This window comes from Chlorocebus sabaeus, chromosome 15 (genome assembly GCF_047675955.1).
Source record: "Chlorocebus sabaeus isolate Y175 chromosome 15, mChlSab1.0.hap1, whole genome shotgun sequence".
Lineage (NCBI taxonomy): Eukaryota > Metazoa > Chordata > Mammalia > Primates > Cercopithecidae > Chlorocebus > Chlorocebus sabaeus.
The window spans coordinates 54,505,034-54,526,908 of record NC_132918.1 but is presented as its reverse complement, the minus strand read 5'-3'; the positions used below and the strand labels follow the sequence as shown (position 1 = coordinate 54,526,908).

The window sequence follows — 21,875 nt, the reverse complement described above, 5'->3', positions numbered from 1 at the left end:
AGTGCAGTGGTATAACCTCAGCTCACTGCAACCTCCACCTCCTGCGTTCAAGTGATTCTCCTGCCTCAGCCTCCCGAGTAGCTGGGATTACAGGCCCACGCCACCACGCCTGGCTAATTTTTGTATTTTTAGTAGAGATGGGGTTTCATCATGCTGGCCAGGCTGGCCTTCAACTCCTGACCTCAAGAGATCTGCCTGCCTCGGCCTGCCAAAGTGCTAGGATTACCGGTGTGTGCCACCGTGCTGGGCCCTGAGAATATTACTCTAATGAAGCAGAAGGTGTTGGCATTGTTCTGATTTCTTCTACTTACAAGTAACTTCTCCACCCTAATATAAAAGATCTTCCACTTTTGAGGCTTATTACATTCAGATAAACAGTCCTGGTAATCAGTGTTAGTCGAACTACAGACTGCAACCCATTCTTGGGTTGTTAAACCAATTCAATGCATTGAGAACAAAGATTCAAAAAATGATGCACAGTAGAAACAGTGCATAGCACATAGAAAGGGTAAATACTATTTTATTAACTGTAATTGGTTATATGTGCTTGTACTTCTGAGAGGTAATGTTTTTCTCATCATGAGTAGTGGCCCAAAAGTATGAAAGTCACCCTTCTAGATCTACTATCGGTTATCTACTGTCATCCTGGCACATTCAGCACCTGAGTTGGATTTCTTCCTCATTTCTAACTCTATAATCACTCTTTGGTGTGACTTTTTTCCCCCCTTTGGAGACAGGGTCTCACAGTATTGTTGCGCAGGCTGCAGTGCGCTGGCGTAATCATGGCTCACTGCAGCCTTGACTTCCTGGGCTCAAGTGATCCTCCGACCTTAGCCCCTGGAGTACCTGGGACTATAGGAGTGTGCAACCTCGCCCTGCACTTTTTGTGTGTGTGTGTATGTAGAGATGGGTTTACCACGTTACTAGGCTGGTTTCAGTGTGAATTTTAATGACTTATGTAATGCTCTGCCTCTTCTGACACTAATTCAGTACTTCATTTCAATTGCCTTTCAAATACATACAACATGTCCCAGTGAATTCCATCAAAGCAAGAGTAAATAATATTGATTGGCATCTTTGCTTGTAAATAATATAGGCAAAGTTTGAGGGAGTATCTTCAAACTTTCCTAATTCACATATTCTGAGAAACTATCCTTAGACCATCCATAGCATTACTCCAACAGTGACAGGCACAAGAGGTGCACAACTCAAGAGTCAAAGACGAACAATCGCAGCAGAAAAAAGAAAAATAAATTGTTTCAAAACTGTTGCTATTAACCCATGCTAAATTAAAGAGTTATTGTTTAACGGGCAGAGTTTCAGTTTGGGAAGATTTGAAAAATTTCTGGAGATAAATGGCAGTGATGATTGCCTAGGAATATAAATGTACTTAATGCCAATGAACTGTATACTTAACAAGGTAAATTTTGTTTTATATATTTTACAATAAAAAAACCAGCTGAGGCCGGGCGCGGTGGCTCAAGCCTGTAATCCCAGCACTTTGGGAGGCCGAGACGGGCGGATCACAAGATCAGGAGATCAAGACCATCCTGGCTAACACGGTGAAACCCCGTCTCTACTAAAAAAAATACAAAAAACTAGCCGGTCAAGATGGCGGGCGCCTGTAGTCCCAGCTACTTGGGAGGCTGAGGCAGGAGAATGGCGTAAACCCAGGAGGCGGAGCTTGCAGTGAGCTGAGATCGGCCACTGCACTCCAGCCTGGGCGACAGAGCGAGACTCCGTCTCAAAAAAAAAAAAAAAAAAAAAAAAAAAAAAAATCAGCTGAATATGCTTTTATGCTTGATTATGTGTATTTCTGTAGAATAGGTATATAAAGATTTACAATTGTATATATTTGGCAGAGTATACCTTCAATAAATATAAAATATCCCCTTTCTATCCCTTTTAATGTTTTTGGTCTTTAATTCTGGTTTATCTTGTATTGATATTGCCCCCTCTGCTATCTTAGTGTAACCATTTATTAGTTATTTCCAGCCTTTATCCAGCCTATTATTTATAAACTTCCTCTAATTTATTTTAAGATGTGTTTGTAAATAGCATATAGCTATTTTTCATTTATTTCAATCCCAAATGATAATCTGCATTTAAATAAAACATGTTAATTTATTTACATTTATTGGGATTACTACTGAAAATATTGCTGGCATTTTATTCTCTGTACTCTATTTGTGATGTTTCCTTGATTACTTTATCTATCCTTCATTCATGGTTTTATTTTCCAACATTTTTCCATTACCAAAATCCTTAGCCTGTTTATCACTTCTCTTCATTTAATTTGAGCATTATACTCCTACATTTAAAAAATTAATAGATATTTGCCTTAAACGTCAATGTCATAGTTTTTAGGTTTAGCTCTAAGGGATTTTTTTTTTCAAATTCATTTGCTCACCAGTGTTTCTTATACTCCTCTTTTCCTTTTATTGTATTGATTTTTCACTTCCCGAGAAAACATGTTCAAGTAATAATCTGAATTTAGAGTCTATTAGGCAGTAATCTGACTGTATGTCCTTCGATTTAGTTCTTTCCTTTCATTGTTTTTTTTTTTTAAATTATTTTATTTTCAGACGCAGTCTCACTCTGTCGCCCAGGCTGGAATGCTGTGGCGTGATCTCGGCTCACTGCAACCTCCGCCTCCCGGGTTCAAGTGATTCTCCTGCCTCAGCCTCCCGAGTAGCTGGGATTACAGGCACCTGCCACCACTCCAGGCTAATTTTTATATTTTTAGTAGAGACAGGCTTTCACCATGTTGGCCAGGCGGGTCCTGAACTCCTGACCTCAAGTGATCTGCCTGCCTCATTCTCTCCAAGTGTTGGAATTACAGGCATGAGCCACCATGCCTGGCCTCCCTTCATTGTTTCTGTTCTCTTACATAGCTCCTACTATGCAATATAATAAAATTTCTTAATCTATACCGTACCTTAGTTTCTTTCATACTTTTGATACAGAGTCCCGCTCTGTCGCCCAGGATGCAGTGGTGTGATCTCGGCTCACTGCCACCTCCTGCCTCACGGATTCAAGCAATTCTCCTGCCTCAGGCTCCTGAGTAGCTGGGACTATAGGTGTATGCCACCACACCACCCTGCTAATTTTTGTATTTTTAGCAAAGACTAGGTTTTACTATGTTGGCCAGGCTGGTTTCGAACTCTTGACCTCAGGTAATCCACCTGCCTCAGCCTCCCAAATTGCTGGGATTACAGGCATGAGCCATCACGCCTGGCTTCTTTGGGAAATGTCTTCAACACATCTACAATAAGCTGTCAATTTTCCTGTCTAAAATGACTGTCACAATTAGCCTTGTCATTCATAAGAAGGGTCACTGGCCGGGCGTGGTGGCTCATGCTTGTAATCCCAGCATTTTGGGAGGCCACGGTGGGCAAATCATGAGGTCAAGAGATTGAGAAAATCTGGCAAACATGGTAAAACCCCCATCTCTACTAAAAACACAAAAATTAGCTGGGCGTGGTGTCACATGACTGCAGTCCCACCTACTCAGGAGGCTGAGGCAGGAGAATCACTTGAACCCAGGAGGTGGAGGTTGCAGTGGGCCAAGATTGCACCACTGCACTCCAGTCTGGCAACAGAGCGAGATTTGGTCTCCCAAAAAAAAAAAAAAAAAAAAAGAAGAAGAAGAAGAAGAAGAAGGGTGACCATACTGCCAGATTATCCAGAAATGTTCTGGGTTGTTCTTGTTGTTTTGAAATAATTACTAATAGCATCTAGCATCCTTATCCCTCTGAAAAGCAAAGCATCACACTTTTTATTTTTTTTTGAGCTGGAGTCTCACACTGTCACCCAGGCTGGAGGACAGTGGCACAATCTCGGCTCTCTGCAAGCTCTGCCTCCTGGGTTCATGTTATTCTCCTGCCTCAGCCTCCAAAGTAGCTGGGACTACAAGTGCCCACCACCAGGCCCGGCTAATTTTTTGCATTTCTAGTAGAGAAGGGGGTTTCACCATGTTAGCCAGGATGGTCTTGATCTCCTGACCTCGTGATCTGCCCGCTTCAGCCTCCCAAAGTGCTAGGATTACAGGCGTGAGCCACCGCACCTGGCTGCATCACACTTTTTATAATAAATTCTGGAGTCATACTACCTCTAGGGAAATCCAGACTCATCATATTCAAGTACGACTTATCCAACTATCTGACATGCATCTAAAATACAAGGTATTTTGTCATCTGAAATCAATGCCTGTCACAGGTTAAAACATCTTAAAAAATCACCTTTTGGTACCAAAAGAAAAGAAAGTTACAGACTTGTTTAGGCAGATCTCTTAATCACATTTTACCTGCACTGTAAACTGATTTCAATTCAGCATTTTATAATTCTATTAAAATGTTACTACTTCTCATTTCGGTAAAATAATCAGTTCAGTTTATCCCAGGTAGATGTCTGTGTATTTGTCTGTTCTCATGCTGCTAATAAAGACATATCCGAGACTGGGACATTTTTAAGTGAAAGAGGTTTAATGGACTCACAGATCCACATGACTGGGGATGCCTCACAATCATGGCAAAAGATGAAGGAAGAACAAAGGGACATCTTACATGGTGGCAGGCAAGAGAGCTTGTGCAGGAGAACTCCCATTGATAAAAAACATCAGATCTCGTGAGACTTATTTACTACCATGAGAATCGTGTAAGAAAAACTGCCCTTATGATTCAATTATCTCCACCTGGTCCCATCCTTGACACGTGGGGATTATTACAATTCAAGATGAGATGTGGGTGGGGATAGGGCCAAACCGTATCAGTCTGTAACTCATCTATAAAAGACTCCCTTGGCTGCAGACAGTGCTTCATGCCTGTAATCTCAGCACTTTCGGAAGCTGAGGAGGGTGGATCACTTGAGGTCAGGAGTTCAAGTCCAGCCTGGCCAACACGGCGAAACCCCATATCTACTAAAAATATAAAGATTAGCCAGACATGGTGGCACATGCCTGTAATCCCAGCTACTCGGGAGGCTGAGATGGGAGAATCGCTTGAACCCAGGAGGCAGAGGTTGCAGTGAGCTGAGATTGCACCACTGCACTCCAGCAAGACTCCATCCCCCTAAAAAGACTCCCTCTACTTTATTATTTCTAAAGTCTCTTTCAATTTAGTATTTCACAAGTCTATTACTAAATTTTACCAATTAAAGTGTGTGACAGTAAAACAAAGAGAAATTCAGAGTAGAGCATAATTGGAATACCATCACACTATAAGAATATGGCTTAATTAAGCATTCATCCTGGGGGAACACAAGTATAAAAAGATAAGAGGAGAGATTTTCACAAAGAATATTTCTTGTGAAACACAGGAGACCATAAAAGTCAATATAAACACCATGAATCATAAGAATCAACCTTTCAATACTATTTGCAGTTTCTTTTGTAGCTGTCAAGAATGCAATACAGGGCCAGGTGTGGTGGCTCACGCCTATAATTCCAGCACTTTGGAAGGCCGAGGCAGGTGGACCACTTGAGGTTAGGAGTTCGAGACCAGCCAGACCAACACGGTGAAACCCTGTCTCTACCAAAAATACAAAAATTAGCCAGGCATAGTGGTACACACTTGTAGTCCCAGCTACTTGGAGGCTAAAGTATGAGAATTGCTTGAATCTGGGAGACAGAGGTTGCAGTGAGCTGAGATCATGCCACTGCACTCCAGCCTGAGTGACAGAGCAAGACTCTGTCTCCAAAAAAAAAAAGGGGGGGGGGGGGGAAGGAATGCAATACAGGATAACTGGCAAATACATTCTAATACTGTTTTAAGACTTTAGAAAATGGTAGCAAACACAGGAATACAGTAAGACCATCTGAAAATTGTGCAGTAATAAACATTACAAATTACTTCTTTAAATAAACGACAAACAGCCTCAAACTAAGTATTCATGCCTTTTAATAAATCGAAAAGTCCTTGAGCTTTCAGAGATAAAAAACATTTTCCTTTAATTAATAATCAAAGTCAGTTAGCGAAGATCATCATATTCCCTAAACTTTTCAGTAGTTATCTCATACTTATCAATTTCTGAAACTATTGTTGCTTTTTTTTTTTTTTTTTTTTTAAGAGACTAGGTCTTGCACAGGCTGGAGTGCAAATGGTGCAATCATAGCTTACCGCAGCCTGTGCAACTCCTGGGCTCAAGGGATCCTCCCACCTTAGCCTCCCAAGTAGCCACCATGCCTGGCTATTTTTTATTCCATTCCTCTAAAACCTAAGGGAGATAAGAGTATAAGTTGAGATGGTTTACTAGACATGTGATATTTATGGGGTAGTGTTTTACTAAAAAAATTCACATTTTGCATTTTATTCTGTAATATATCTACCCTGGCTTGTTAAGAAAATAATGCTTCAAATCATTAGTACGCAAAGTGTGATCCTTGGACCAGGAGCATAAGCACTATCTTGGAGACTGTTAGAAATGCAGAATCTCAGGCCCCGTTCTAGAGCTACTGACTCAGAACTGGCATTTTAACAAGATCCTCAGGTAATTTGCATACACATTTAAAACACTATTAAACACATTCTTTACTCAAATTCAACTCTCTAGCTAGTTTTGTTTCTGACTTTATTTCTCTATTCATTGGTAACTCTCTTAAAAAATAGCAGCAACTCCTTCACCACTTTCTGCTATTTTGCCCTAACACCCTTCATTCCACTGACTGAGTTCTTACTTCTCCAATTTTAATTTTCATACAGGCTACCTGTTTGTGTCTCTCTTCCTTATTCCTACGAAGTTCCCCTCTTACTCTCAAACTTGAGCATTCATAGAATCGTTTCTCTTCTTCACTGACATTTTAGCACAAATCAAAAATACTTTTTAACAAATAAAATTGAGAGTCCTAGGTTTCCAGATGTTCTCTACTTCTTTTGCAACTCTATTTTGTTTGCTTATTTATTTTAATTTTTTTTTTGAGACAGAATCTGGCTCTGTGGCAAAGGGTGGAGTGCAGTGGTACAAAATCTCGGCTCACTGCATGCAATCTCTGCCTCCTGGGTTCAAGCGATTCTTGTGCCTCGGCCTCTTAATTAGCTGTGATTAGATGTGTGCCACCATGCCCAGCTAATTTTTTTCTATTTTTAGTAGAGACGGACTTTTGCTATACTAGCCAGGCTGATCTTAAACTCCTGGCCTCAAGTGATCTGCCCACCTCGGCCTCCCAAAGTGCTGGGATTACAAGCCTGAGCCACTGCACCTGGCCTGCAACTCTATTTTCAACCATTTCTAAACGAAGAAGTTATTCAGGAGTTCTTCAGATTTAATTTACCATTTCCCCATGACATGGCAGTAGTAGGAAATACAGATTAAAAAACAAAAAACAAACAAACAAACAAAAAACCACACCATTTTGGTGGAAAAACCAAAGCTTACTTGCAAAAACAGATCCTGACATATAAGTGTTAATTACAAAATTGTTTAAGCAATAACTGAATATAGCACACAAAAACATTGCTATGAGGCTTGTACAAATATCAAAACATGAATTCATATTTTTCTTTCTCCTTACTAAATAATTTTCAAACAAGATGAAACTAGTGTTGTTGACAGTCTGACAATTTTCAAAAACTGTTTAATGTGATATAACAGCTATAGGCATAAAAACAAGAGGGAACAATAAAAAAAAGGTATGCAGGCTGGGCACGGTGGCTCATGACCATAATCCCAGCACTTTGAGAGATCAAGGCAGGTGGATGACCTGAAGTCAGGAATTCAAGACCAGCCTGGCCAACATGGTGAAAATCCATCTCTACTAAAGAAACAAAAATTGGCTGGGTGTGGTAGTGAGCACCTGTAGTCCCAGCTACTCAGGAGACTGAGTGAGGTAGGACAATCCCTTGAACCTGGGAGGCAGAGGCTGCAGTGAGCTAAGATCGCACCCCTGTACTCCAGCCTGGGCGACAGAGTGAGACCCTGTCTCAAAAGAAAAAAAAAAAAAAAAAGTTATGCAGTATTGCAATACTGTAAAAGTTTAACAATTGCCAGTCTGTATTCAGTATTGATCCACACCTACATGTATATTCAGAAATTCTTTCCACAAAAGGTAAAGGACTGCTTCTATATCATGCAATTCATGAAGGCAACTTTATAAGAAACAGACTTGTTTTTATTTGATTTAAAAAAAATTAAAATGAAATGACAATTTTATTTAACATGTAATATAATAAAAATAAATAAGGAGTTATCTTAAAACATTTTTTACCTCACTTTCAAGAAAGAAAAGAACCAGCATCCTAATGAGGTTTCCATTCGGGCTGTTTCTTCCCCTCCTCTTTGCTAATGCTTCTTCTGCTTGTGGGTCATGTCTGCTAAACAGCCTGGAAATAAATAACAGGGCATTGCAAAGTTACATGAATATGAACTGTAGTGTTCCCTCACCACACAAATCATTTCAGTGTTTAACAGCAACAACAATAAAAAATGGGGCGGGGCAGGGTGGGGGGGGGGCGGTGTGGAGAGAAAAGTGTATCAGAGATCAGGCCAGGTGCAGTGGCTCATGCCTATAACCCCAGCACTTTGGGAGGCCGAGGCAGGTGGATCATGCGGTAACGAGATCAAGATCACCCTGGCTAACACAGTGAAATTCCATCTCTACTAAACATACAAAAAATTAGCTGGGCATGGTGGCGGGTGCCTGTAGTTCCAGCTACTCAGAAGGTTGAGGCAGGAGAATGGCATGAACCCGGGAGGCGGAGCTTGCAGAGAGCTGAGATTGCACCACTGCACTCCAGCCTGGGCGACAGAGACTCTGTCTCAAAAAAAAAAAAAAAAAAAAAAAAAAAGAGTATCAGAGATTAGATTATTCATCTATTTCAATACAAAAATGTAACTGATGTCATTATAGGTCGGAAAATGGTAGAATCTGAACAACGTCATATAGGTTAAACTAGACATAAAATGTAAAGGGAAACTTTTACTGATGAACAACGTTCAAATATGAGTGAAAATGACAAGCACTGCTATTATCCTGTATGACTGATACTAGAATATGTAATTTTAAACTGGGTTCTATTTTCTTTTTTCTTTTTTTTTTGTTTTTGAGACGGTGTCTCGCTCTGTCACCCAGGCTGGAGTGCAGTGAGTGGCATGATCTTGGCTCACTGCAACCTCTGCCTCCCGGGTTCAAGCAATTCTCCTGCCTCAGCCTTCCGAGTAGCTGAAATTACAGGTGCCCACCACCATGCTGGGCTAACTTTTGTATTTTTAGTAGAGATGAGGTTTCACCATGTTGGCCAGGCTGGTCTCAAACTCCTGACCTCAAGTGATATGCCTGCCTTGGCCCTGAGTTCTATTTTCTTAAAACACTGATTTCACAGTCATATAATTATAACATATAACCAAATGTTTCAGCAATAATTACAAAAATTCATACCTTATTATCTAGAAACATTACCCATGAACCCAACAGTTTTTAGTAAAATGACATTAATGGTAAATTAATAAAAATATCATGTAGTAGCAAAACATATGAAATATGGCAAAAAAAAAAAGTGAAATTTTTAATTTGTTTAGATTTATTCTAACAAAACTTAAAAACTGCTAAGTTGGCCGGGCACGGTAGCTCACGCCTGTAATCCTAGCACTTTGGGAGGCCGAGGCAGGCAGATCACGAGGTCAGGAGATCGAGACCATCCTGGCTCACACGGTGAAACCCTGTCTCTACTAAAAATACAAAAAGTTAGCTGGGCGTGGGGGTGGGCACCTGTAGTCCCAGCTACTCGGGAGGCTGAGGCAGAAGAATGGCGTGAACTCGGGAGGTGAAGCTTGCAGTGAGCCGCAATGGTGCCACTGCACTCCAGCCTGGGTGACAGAGTGAGACTCCGTCTCAAAACAAAAAAAAATTGCTAAGGTACCTTATTTCTAGGCATTGCTCTAGGTAAAAGGGATATTAGGAGCAAACGACGACAAAATCCCTGTTCTCTTGGAGCTCTCACTTTAGTGAATAAACGGTAGACAAATATATACTGTTGCTGGTTATAAAGGAAAAAAAGGTATATGTATATAGCATGTACTACTTTATATGTAAAAGTCAGAGTAGGCCTCTCAAATGAGAGGTAATATAACTGAATAAAACTAGAATAATTTCAAGTGATATTATAAGAAACCAATCTCTAGCAGAAAACGATTACAGAGAAGCTGAGTTTTTCTGGGGGGTGAGTGAAGAGGAAGGCATATTAGTGGATCAGAGAACTTATCTTGAAGCTGTATCTATATAGCTATCATTTAAGAGAAGGTTCTGTTTAATGGGTGACTTTCAGAGGGATGGTAAACGGAAAACAGGAATATCCCTGATAACTGAAATATACCAATCTATTTATTTATTATTTTTTGAGACAGAGTCTCGCTCTGTCACCCAGGCTGGAGTGCAGTGGCCCAATCTCTGCCTCCTAGATTCAAGCGATTCTTGTGCCTCTCAGCCTCCCAAGTTGCTGAGATTACAGGTGCCTGCCACCATACGTGGCTAATTTTTGTTCTTTCTAGTAGAGATGGGGTTTCACCATGTTGGCCAGGCTGGTCTTAAACTCCTGACCTCAAGTAATCCACCCACCTCAGTCTCTCAAAGTGCTGGGATTACAGGTCTGAGACACCGCGCTCGGCTTATTTTATGTTTTTTGAGATGAAGTCTCACTCTGTCACCCTGACTAGATGGCAATGGCATGATCTCTGCTCACTGCAACCTCCACCTCCTGAGCTCAAGAGATTCTCCTGTCTCAGCCTCTGGAGTGTTTAGGATTACAGGCGTGTGCCACTATGCCAGGCTAATTTTTTGTATTTTTAGTAGAGATACGGTTTCACCACGTTGGTCAGGCTGATCTCGAACTCCTGACCTCAAGTCTTCCACCTGCCTTGGCCTCCCAAAGTGCTGGAGTTATGGGGATGAGCCCCATGCCCAGTTGTACCAATTTAAATAATTCCATTTAGTGCATATAAATGAGGCACTGAGGAATTTGCTTAAATGTTGAGTATTAAAATGTGGAATTTTTGATGATGTATTAAAATATTGATTTCAGACAGATCTTACTACTTTTTGGATGATTGGTTAATACTGTGAAAAGCTTATGACTAGACTACAAGACACTATATGTGTGTGGATGTGTACATTTAAGTATCTTTGAAAGCTGATCATGGAACTCCTGGGGATACTCCACAGCTTATTTAAGATTTTCTAAGTCACCATATTAAATGATGGAAGAATGATAAAAGAGATCATTAATCAAGTCATTAAACTGTAAGTTTCTCCAAGACAGGGACCTAAAATACACTTATGGAGTGAAGCTTTCATTTGCATAAGAATTGGCCTAATTTTCACAAAGAAACAAAAACTAATGGAGGCTCATCCTTCTGGATTTCTGTGGAAGATATTCTAACAAAATTTTTTTTGGTGTTCTGATATCAGCAAAATGGTGGAACAGAAGACTGCCCAGCATCACTCCCCCTACAAAAATACAACCAGAAACTATTCAAACACAAGAATACCACTTGAATATGCTAGAACTCTGAAGAGAAGTGGAGAAACCCTTTGGGCCCACAGAATCAAGAAACTATGATTAGTAAGAGAAATAGTCATTTCACACTGTGCCAACTGCCCCTCCCTACAAGCCAGCAAAACTCAAAGAGAATTGCCCTCGACCCACGATTGCTAAGATAAGAGGGAATTAGAAGTGGAAAATTGCTCTCCTTGCTAGTCTGGGAATCTTCACAAGAAGATCCCTCCAGTTCCATCCCACAGAAACCACTGGGAGTGCCAGGAGGCCAGAAAAACCTGGGGTTCACTGGGGAGAACGAATAGGGTGCTGATCACAGTAACTGATGCACAGATCTTGGTGGCCACTTGGCACATTGACCAGTGGGGATGCCATGTTGAAGGGAGTGGCCAGTACAAAAGCACTGCAAGGGGCATAATCCACGGGAAGGATCAAATCCCTAGATGTATTTTCTACAAAGCCCAGGTGACTGTATAAAGTCTTTCCTTGGCCTGGAAACAACTGAAAGGCCGGGATTAAGTTGCAGTACCCACTTAAGTATTTCCCAGGTTGGGAAATAATGTAAGGCCAGCAATATAGTTCCAGCGCAGTATTCCAGTACTAAGAGTCTTCACCAGACTGAGAAAGAACAGAAGTGCAGTGACTTGGTTCTGGAATACTGTTTAACTTCCAGCATTCACTACAAGTTCTTGCCAGACCAAGAAAAAAACAAGAGGCCATGGTTCAAGTTCTGAAACTAAGAAGTAAAGATCTAGTACTACCAAAGAAAACCTGCAAAAAGTGGAAGCAGTAGCTATCTCTTCAAATACACAAGCATCAACTTAGGTCAGGGAAATATTACACTACCAAACAAAACCAGTAGAGCTCCAGCAACAGATCTGGAAAAACTGAAAATCTATGAAATGTCTGACAGGCAATTCAGGGTAATCCTCTTAAAGAATTTTAAGGATTTACACACACACACACAAATCCAAATAGAAAACTAAATCAAATTTGAAAAACAAAATGAGAAATACGAATAGAAACAATTTTTACAAATCAAATATAAATCCTAGAAATAAAGAATGTAACTGAAGTAAAAAACTCACTAGAAAGTTTCAACAGCAAACTTAACCAGAGGAAAGAACTAGTGAGCCTGAAGGCAGAACATATGAAATTACCTAGTCAGAAGAGCAAAAAGAAAAATTTTAAAAAGCCTATGAGAATTATGGGACACGTTCAAGCAAACTAACTTCTGTAAAATTAGCATTTCCAAAGGAGATGAGAGAGAAAAAGGGCCTAGAAAGCATATTAAAAGAGTAAGGCTGAAAATTCTCCAAATCTAGAGAAAGGCAACAGCATCCAGGAACAGAAAGCTCAGATGTCATCAAACAAATTCAACCCAAAGAGGAATTTCCCAAGTCACATCATAATCAAATTAGCAAAAATCAAAGACAAAGAAGAAATATCCAAAGCATCAAAAGAAAAGAATCATATCATATTCAATTGAGCTCCTATATGGCTTTCAATAGATTTATTGGCAGAAACCTTGAAGGCCAGGATAGACTGGGATGCTATATTCAAAGTTCTGAAGAAAGAAAATCACTATCCAAGAACACTGTACCTAACAACATCCTTCAAACATGAAAGACAGATAAAGACTTTCTCAGACAAATAGAAGCTGAGGGAATTCATCAACACCAGATATGCCTTATAAAAAATGCCAAAAGAAGTTCTTCAGTTTGAAAGAAATGAATGCTAATGTGTTGGTAGAAGAACTCAGGCAGGACTGGCTTATCTGTCATAATATAAAAGAGTCTTGGAAAATGTTTGGGGTCCAGGGTCTAAAACCCCTTGTGGCCTCTGGAACACCAAACTCTGTGCCAAAGTGGGGAGGGCTGCCCTGCCGTACCACAAATATAAGTCCAGGGCATAAAACCCCTCGTGGCTTGGATGGAATCCAGGGCTCGGGGCATAAAACCCCTCATGGCCTCTGGAATGTGTGCAGACTTGTCGGTTGCTCTCCCAGGCTCGTAAACATGTTCTCCATTATCTCGAGCAGCAAAGCATATTTTATATGCGTCAAAGAAAATGCTAGACTGTCACAGATACACTTGATGCACCACTACCTATCTATCCTCATGTCCTCACATCCTCACCTGTTTACCCCCACATCCAAACATCCTCACTACCTGCTTCTTTGTTTGATCACCAATAAATAGTGTGGCATCCCAAAGCTCGGGGCCTTCAAAATCTCCATACTAGCGTTGGCCCCCTGGACCCACCTTATGCACTCACTCTTAACTTGTCTTTTCTCATTCCTTTGACTCCGTTGGACTTCGTAGCCCCCACGGCCTGGTGTTGGGTCTGAGCACCCCAACACTAATGTGTAACGAGAAAACTTCAAGGTATAAAATTCACTGGCAAAAGTAAGAAAACTGAAAAAAATTCAGAGTACTCTAATACTATAAATGTGGTAAGTAAATGACTTATATCTTAAGTGTGAAGACTACAAGAAAAAACTATTAAAAATAACAACCGGGGCCAGGCATGGTGACTCATGCCTGTAATCGCCAAGCTTTGGAAGGTGGAGATGGGAGGATCGCTTGAGCTTAGGAGACCAGCTTGGCAACATGGCAAAATCCTGTCTCTACAAAAACAAAAAACAAACAAACAAAAAAAAACCCCAAAACAAACAACTGCAACAATTGCTGAGATAAGCAAAATTTTTAAAATGTAAATTGAAACATCAAAAAGTCAAAATGTAAGAGGGGAGCTGTGTTAAAGTGTAAAGTTTATTTATGATATTTTGCAATCAAAGCTAAGTCATTATAAGTTTAAAATAACCTGTATTTTTTTTCTGTTTTTTTTTTTTTTTTGACAGTGAGTCTCGCTCTATCACCTAGGCTGGAGTGCAGTAGCACGATCTTGGCTCACTGCAACATCTACCTCCTAGGTTCAAGCAATTCTCCGGCCTCCCAAGTAGCTGGAATTACAGGCACCTGCCATCACACCTGGCTGATTTTTGTATTTTTAGCAGAGATAGGCTTTCACCATGTTGGTCAGGCTAGTCTTGAACTCCTGACCCCAAGAGATCTGCCTGCCTTGGCCTCCCAAAGTGCTGTGACTACAGGTGTAAGCCACCGTGCCCTACATAAAATAACCTATTTTAACTACAGGATATTTTTTATAAGTCTCAGTGTAATCACAAAGCAATATCTATAATAGATACAACAGAAATCAACAGCACAGAATCAAAACCTACTACTAGATAACTAAAAGGAAGACAGTGTGAGAGACAGAAAAATCAATGGGATCTACAAAACAACCAGAAAACAGCAACAAAATGGCAATGGCAAACACATGCCCATCAATAATAATCCGGAAGGTAAATGGATTAAAGTATCAAATTGAAAGACATATAAAGTGACTGAATGCATTAAAAAAATGACACAACTATATTCTGCCATAAGAAACTCACTTCATCTGTAAAGACACACATAGACTGAAAGTGAAGGTATGAAAAAAGATAATCCATGCACTTAGAAACCAAAAATGTAACAGGAGTGGCTATATTTGTTATCAAATAAAATAGACTTCAAGTCAAGAATGATTAAAAAAAGACAAAGAAGGCCAGAGGGGTGGCACATGCCTGTAATCCCAGCACTTTGGGAGACTGAGGCGGGCGGGGTACAAGGTCAAGAGATGGAGACCATCCTGGCCAACATGGTGAAACCCCGTCTCTACTAAAAATATAAAAATTAGCCAGGTGTAGTGGCACATGCCTGTAGTCCCAGCTACTCGGGAGGCTGAGGCAGGAGAACTGCTTGAGCCCAGGAGGTGGAGGTTGCAGTAAGACAAGATGGCGCCACTGCACTCCGGCCTGGCGACAGAGCAAGACTCTGTCTCTAAAAAGAAAAGAAAAGAAAAGAAAAAAGACAAAGAATACCATTTTACAATGGTAAAAGGTCAATATGACAAGAGGATGTAACAATTGTAAATATCTGTACACTCAATATTGAACCTCCCAAATACATTTTAAAAATTAAGACATAAGGAGAGAGAGAAACTGCAATACAATAGTAGTAGTAGGGGACTTCAACATGCAACTTTCAGCAATGGGAAGATTATCCAGACAGAAAATGAATCAATGATTCCAAAGAAACACTGGAGTTAAGCTGCATTCTAGACCAAATGGACCTAATAGACATTTACAGAACATTCCATCTAACAGTTACAGAATACTCATTTTTCTAGTAACAAATGAAACATTCTCCAGGACAGGCTACAAGGTCACAGAAGAAGTCAACAGATTTTAAAATATTGAATGCATATTGAGTATCTCTTTTAACCATAATAGAACAAAACTAAAAATCAATTACAGAAGGAATGGAAATTGTTCAAGTTCATGTAAATTAGACAACATGCTCCTGAACAGCAAATGGGTTAAAGAAGAAATTTCAGAATTTCGTGAGAGAGAAGAAAATAGAAACACAACATACTAAAACCTATCAAGTACAGCCAAAGCAGTTCTAAAGGAGTTTATACCAATAAGTATCTATATCAAAAAACTAGCAAAACTTCAAACAGACGACAATAATGAAACACAGCAAGGAACTAGAAGACTCACAAAAACAAACAAAACACCAAAATTAGCAGAAGGAAAGAAATAATAAAGATCAGAGAATAAATGTAATTAAGACTAAATACAAAAGACAAATGGAACCACAAATGAACCTTTAGCTAAACTAAAAAAGAAAGAAAGAAAGAAAGAAAGAAAGAAAGAAAGAAAGAAAGAAAGAAAGAAAGAAAGAAAGAAAGAAAGAATACCCAAATAAATAAAATTAGAGACAGAAAAAGAGACATTACAATGGTTACTAGAGAAATACAAAGGATCGGTAAAAACTATTATAAACGTCTGTATACCAACAAAATGTAAAACCTAAAAGATGGCCATGCGCCAGTCTGTGGAGAACGACATCCATGGGCTCCGTAAGGTCATTGATGACACCAATGTCACTCGACTGCAGCTGGAGACAGAGATTGAGGCTCTCAAGGAGGAGCTGCTCTTCATGAAGAAGAACCACGAAGAGGAAGTAAAAGGCCTACAAGCCCAGACTGCCAGCTCTGGGTTGACCGTGGAGGTAGATGCCCCCAAATCTCAGGACCTTGCCAAGATCATGGCAGACATCCGGGCCCAATATGACGAGCTGGCTCGGAAGAACCGAGAGGAGCTAGACAAGTACTGGTCTCAGCAGATTGAGGAGAGCACCACAGTGGTCACCACACAGTCCGCCGAGGTTGGAGCTGCTGAGACGACGCTCACAGAGCTGAGACGTACAGTCCAGTCCTTGGAGATCGACCTGGACTCCATGAGAAATCTGAAGGCCAGCTTGGAGAACAGCCTGAGGGAGGTGGAGGCCCGCTATGCCCTACAGATGGAGCAGCTCAATGGGATCCTGCTGCACCTGGAGTCAGAGCTGGCACAGACCCGGGCAGAGGGACAGCGACAGGCCCAGGAGTATGAGGCCCTGCTGAACATCAAGGTCAAGCTGGAAGCTGAGATCGCCACCTACCGCCGCCTGCTGGAAGATGGCGAGGAATTCAATCTTGGTGATGCCTTGGACAGCAGCAACTCCATGCAAACCATCCAAAAGACCACCACCCGCCGGATAGTGGATGGCAAAGTGGTGTCTGAGACCAACGACACCAAAGTTCTGAGGCATTAAGCCAGCAGAAGCAGGGTACCCTTTGGGGAGCAGGAGGCCAATAAAAAGTTCAGAGTTCGTTGGGAAAAAAAAAAAAAAAGAAATGAATAAATTCTTGGACACATGCAACCTGTCACAAATTAACCATAAAGAAATAGAAAACCTGCCGGGCATGGTGGCTCACACCTTTAATCCCGGCACTCTGGGAGGCCAAGGCAGGTGAATCACCTGAGGTCAGGAGTTCGAGACCAGCCTGGCCAACATGGTGAAACCCCGTATCTACTAAAAATACAAATATTAGCTGGGCATGGTGGCAGGCACCTGTAATCCCAGCTACTCGGGAGGCTGAGGCAGGAGAATCATTTGAACCCAGGAGGCGGAGGTTGCAGTGAGCCGAGACCGTGCCATTGCACTACAGCCTGGACAACAAGAGCAAAACTCCGTCTCAAAAAAAAAAAAAAAAAGAAAAAGAAAAAAGAAATAGAAAACCTGTTGAACAGACCAATAATGATATTGAAGCAGTAATAAAAATTAATGATATTGAAGCAGTAATAAAAAGTCTCCAAATAAACAAAAAAAGCCCAGTACCTGATGGCTTCACTGCAGAATTCTACCAAGCATTTAAAGAAGAACTAACACCAATTCTACTCAAAGTATTTCAGAAAATTGAAGACAAGGGAATACCTCCAAACTCATTGTACAAGGTCAGCATCACCCTGATGCCAAAACCAGACAAAGACAAAATAACAACAACAACAACAAAAACTATTAGACAATATCCCCAGTAAACATGCATGTAAAAATTCTCAACAATAACTAGCAAACCAAATTTAACAGCATATTAAAAAGATAATGTACCATAATCAAGCAGGATTTATATCAGGGACACAAAGATAGCTTAACCATATGCATTATCAATAAATGTGATACATCACATCAACAGAATGAAAGACAAAACTCATGACCCTCTCAATAGAGAAAAAGCATTTGAAAGAAATCAACATCCCTTCATGATAAAAACTCTCAACAAACTAGCAAAGATGAAACACATCTCAAAATAATAAAGTCCATATAAGACAAACCCACAGTTACAATCATATTAAATGGGGAAAAGTTGAAAGTGTTTCCTATAAGAACTCAAGATCAGGACGTCAACTTTCACCACTTTTATACAACATAGTACTAAAAGTCCTAGTCAGAGCAATTAGGCAAGAGAATTAAATAAAAGACATCCAAACTGGAAGAAAGAAGTCAAGTTATCTTTGTTCGTAGATGGCATAATCCTATATTTACAAAAACAGACTCCGCCCAAAAAATTGTTAGAACTAATAAATTATGAAAAGTAGAATACAAAATCGACATAAAAATCCGTAGCATTCTTATACAGCAAAAGTGAACAATCTGAAAAAGAAGTCAAGAAGTCAATCTCATTTCCAACAGCTACCAAAAAAACAACAACAACAACAAAAAAAACCCAGCTAGGAATAAATTTAACCAAAGTAAAAGATCTCTACAAACAAAACTATAAAACACAGATGAAAGAAATTGAAGAGGATATTTAAAACAAAAACAACAAAAAAGACATCTCATGCTCTTGGATTGGAAGAATTAAGACTGTTTAAAATGTCCATACTACTCAAATTGATATACAGATTCTATGCAATCCCTGTATCAAAGACATTTTTTATAGAAATTGAAAAAAAAAACCTGAAATTCATATGGCCCCACAAATTACCCACAATAAGCAAAGCAATCTTGAGCAAAAGCTGGAGGCTTTACACCACCTGACTTTAGAATATAATACAAAGTCTTATTACCCCAAATGGCATAATCCTGGCATAAAAACAGACACATGTACCAATGCAACAGAACAGATAACCCAGAAATAAGCGCACACAGTTACAGCTAACTGATTTTTGGCAATGGCACCAAGAACATATCGTGGGGAAAGGACAGCTGCTTCTTCAATAAATAGTAGTGAATTGCCAGGTGTGGTGACACGTACCTGTAATCCCAGCTACTCGGGAGGCTGAGGCAGAAGAATTGCTTGAACCCAGGAGGCGGAGGTTGCAGTGAGCTGAAATCGCGCCACTGCACTCCATCCTGGGCGACAGAGTGAGACTCCGTCTTGGAAAAAAAAAAAAAAAGAGAAAGAAAACACTGGGGATTCTTAAGAATATTAGTCTGGGTAGAGTTTTGGGGCAAGACCTCAATAGCATGTGCAACAAAAGGAAAAACAGACAAATGAGATTATATCAAGCAAAAAAAGTTTCCATACAGCAAAGGGATCAATAAAGAGACAATCTGTAGAATAGGTGAAAATATTGGCCAACTATTCATCTGACAAGGGATATAAGGAACTCAAACAACTCCTTAGTAAAAATGAAAACAATCCAATTTACAAATGGGCAAATGATCTGAATAGACATTTCTCAAAGGAAGACATACCAGTGGCCAACTGGTATACAAAAAAGTGCTCTCATCATGTATTACAAAGAAAATGCAAATACAAAATCACAATGAGATATCATCTTACCTCATTTTCAACAGTTATTATCAAAAAGACAAAAGAATAACATGCTGGCCAGGATGCAGAGAAAGGGGAATGCTAGTACACTGTTCGTAGGAAGGTAAACTAGTATAGCAACTGTGGAAAACAGTATGGAGGTTCCTCAAAAAACTAAAAACATCTACCATATGATCAAGCAACTCTACTGCTAAGTGTATATCTACAAGAAAAAAAAATCAGCATATCAAAGAGATATCTGCACTGCCATGTTCAGTACAGTACTATTGATAGTAGTGAGACATGGAATCAACCTAAGTGTCCATCAACGTTTGAATGGATAAACAAATGTGGTAAATATACACAATGGAATATTATTTAGCCATAAAAAGGAAATCCTGTCATTTGCAGTGACACAGATGGAACTAGATGATATTATGTTAAGTGAATTAAGCCAAGCACAGAAGGACAAATATCTCATGTTCTCACTTATATGTGGGAGTTAAAAAAAGGTTGATCTCCTGGAGGCACAGTACAATGATTGCTACCAGAGGGCGTAATAAAGAGAGGTTGGTTAATGGGTCCAAAAATACAGTTAAAAAAAATAAGTTTTAGTGTTTGATAGCACAGTAGGGTGACTATAGTTAACAATAATTTATGGAATATTTCAAAATAGCTATTAATAGAAGATTTGGAAAGTTCCCAACACAAAGAAATAATACATATTTGAGGTGATGGATATCCTACTTACCTAATTTGACCATTACACATTAGATGCATGTATCAAAATATCACATGTACTCTATAAATGTCTATCAATCTTTAAAGTATAAAAAATTTAGCCAATATTTCAAACATAGAAAAATATAATACAGATATAAAATAAGTACATTCTAAGTAAGACTTTTTCTAACTCAAGAGTTACCAGTTTATAGCTTCTACTATACAGAGAACCCATCTCAAGTTTATTTTCTCTCTGAAACTACAGAAACAACAAATTATTTCTAAAAACACAAAGTTCTTTGACAAGTTAAGTGGAGAATAGACTAATTAGAATATAATAATCCTGAAAAAAGAAAGGCTACAGTACCTCCTTGATATCGGTGACAGACAACATCCAAAGATAAATATAAAATCAGCATTATTCTACTAGCCAGAGGTGTCAGAGTCACTAGGAAATTCAATATTATTTTAAGTCATGCCTGAAAACCTTGACTTTCTTCCTCTTCATTTTCATTGCCAGCATGCACAGTAAGTAGCTGGTTTCTTTCTTAACAGAGATTTCTTACACTCAAATAACTTTTCTCACTTTGAGAGGTACAAGTGAGTAGAGAACAATTTTTATTGCAGCACTGAACGCAGATACTGGATAGAGGCTAGGCCTGCTCATTATCAAAGTTAGTCACTGATGCACAGCAGTTGCCTAGTCCATGATTTATATTTGTATTTCAGCATAATACGAAGTTAGCATATATAATAAACTTTTGTAATCACCTGTGAATATTATTCAAAGCTAGTAATTTAAATCCATAAACAAAAAAAAAACACACAAAGCAAAGCAAAAGATATACACATATAACCAAGAATATGTTTATAGTTTAAAAATGAATTAATCAGCTAGGTGCAGTGGCTCATGCCTGTCATCCCAACACTTTGGGAGGCTGAGGTGGGAGGATCACTTGAGGCCAGGAGTTCAAGACCAGCCTGGGCAAGATAGCAAGACCCCATCTCTCAAAAAAATAAAAATATGTATACACACACACACACACATATATATATTTTAAAATGTTTTATAGAATGAACTAATCTAATTATACAACATATACAGTAAATCACAATAAAAAATATCCTTCCTAAGTGTTCACATGCATATACTCTCATTAGCTTTATGCTTTACCAAAAAATAAGGCTTAAAAAAAAATTAAACTGCAACTATATATATATAAAACTTTCAGAATTACTATGAATCACTGATTAAAATAATCCTCATCATGCCCAGGTGTGGTGGCTCACGCCTGTAATCCCAGTACTCTGAGAGGCTGAGGCAGGCGAATTACCTGAGGTCAGGCGTTCAACACCAGCCTGACCAACATGAAGAAACCCTGTCTCTAATAAAAATACAAAATTAGCTGGGCAGGATGGTGCATGACTGTAATCCCAGCTACTTGGGAGGCTGAGGCAGGACAATCGCTTGAACCT

General features: G+C 39.6%; 1 protein-coding gene and 1 pseudogene across 4 annotated transcripts in view; one reads left to right on the top strand and one right to left on the bottom strand.

Annotated features, from left to right (window-relative positions):
• STAG1 (STAG1 cohesin complex component) overlaps window positions 1-21,875 on the bottom strand; it is a 400,634-nt gene that overhangs the window by 107,994 nt on the left and 270,765 nt on the right. For all 4 annotated transcript variants that reach the window (XM_008009040.3, XM_073023594.1, XM_073023595.1 and 1 more), the window contains one exon: window positions 8,201-8,315. In XM_008009040.3, coding sequence (XP_008007231.1) covers window positions 8,201-8,315 — 115 coding nt within the window. The remainder of the gene's footprint in view (window positions 1-8,200; window positions 8,316-21,875) is intronic.
• LOC140713488 (keratin, type I cytoskeletal 18 pseudogene) lies at window positions 16,397-17,248 on the top strand (annotated as a pseudogene).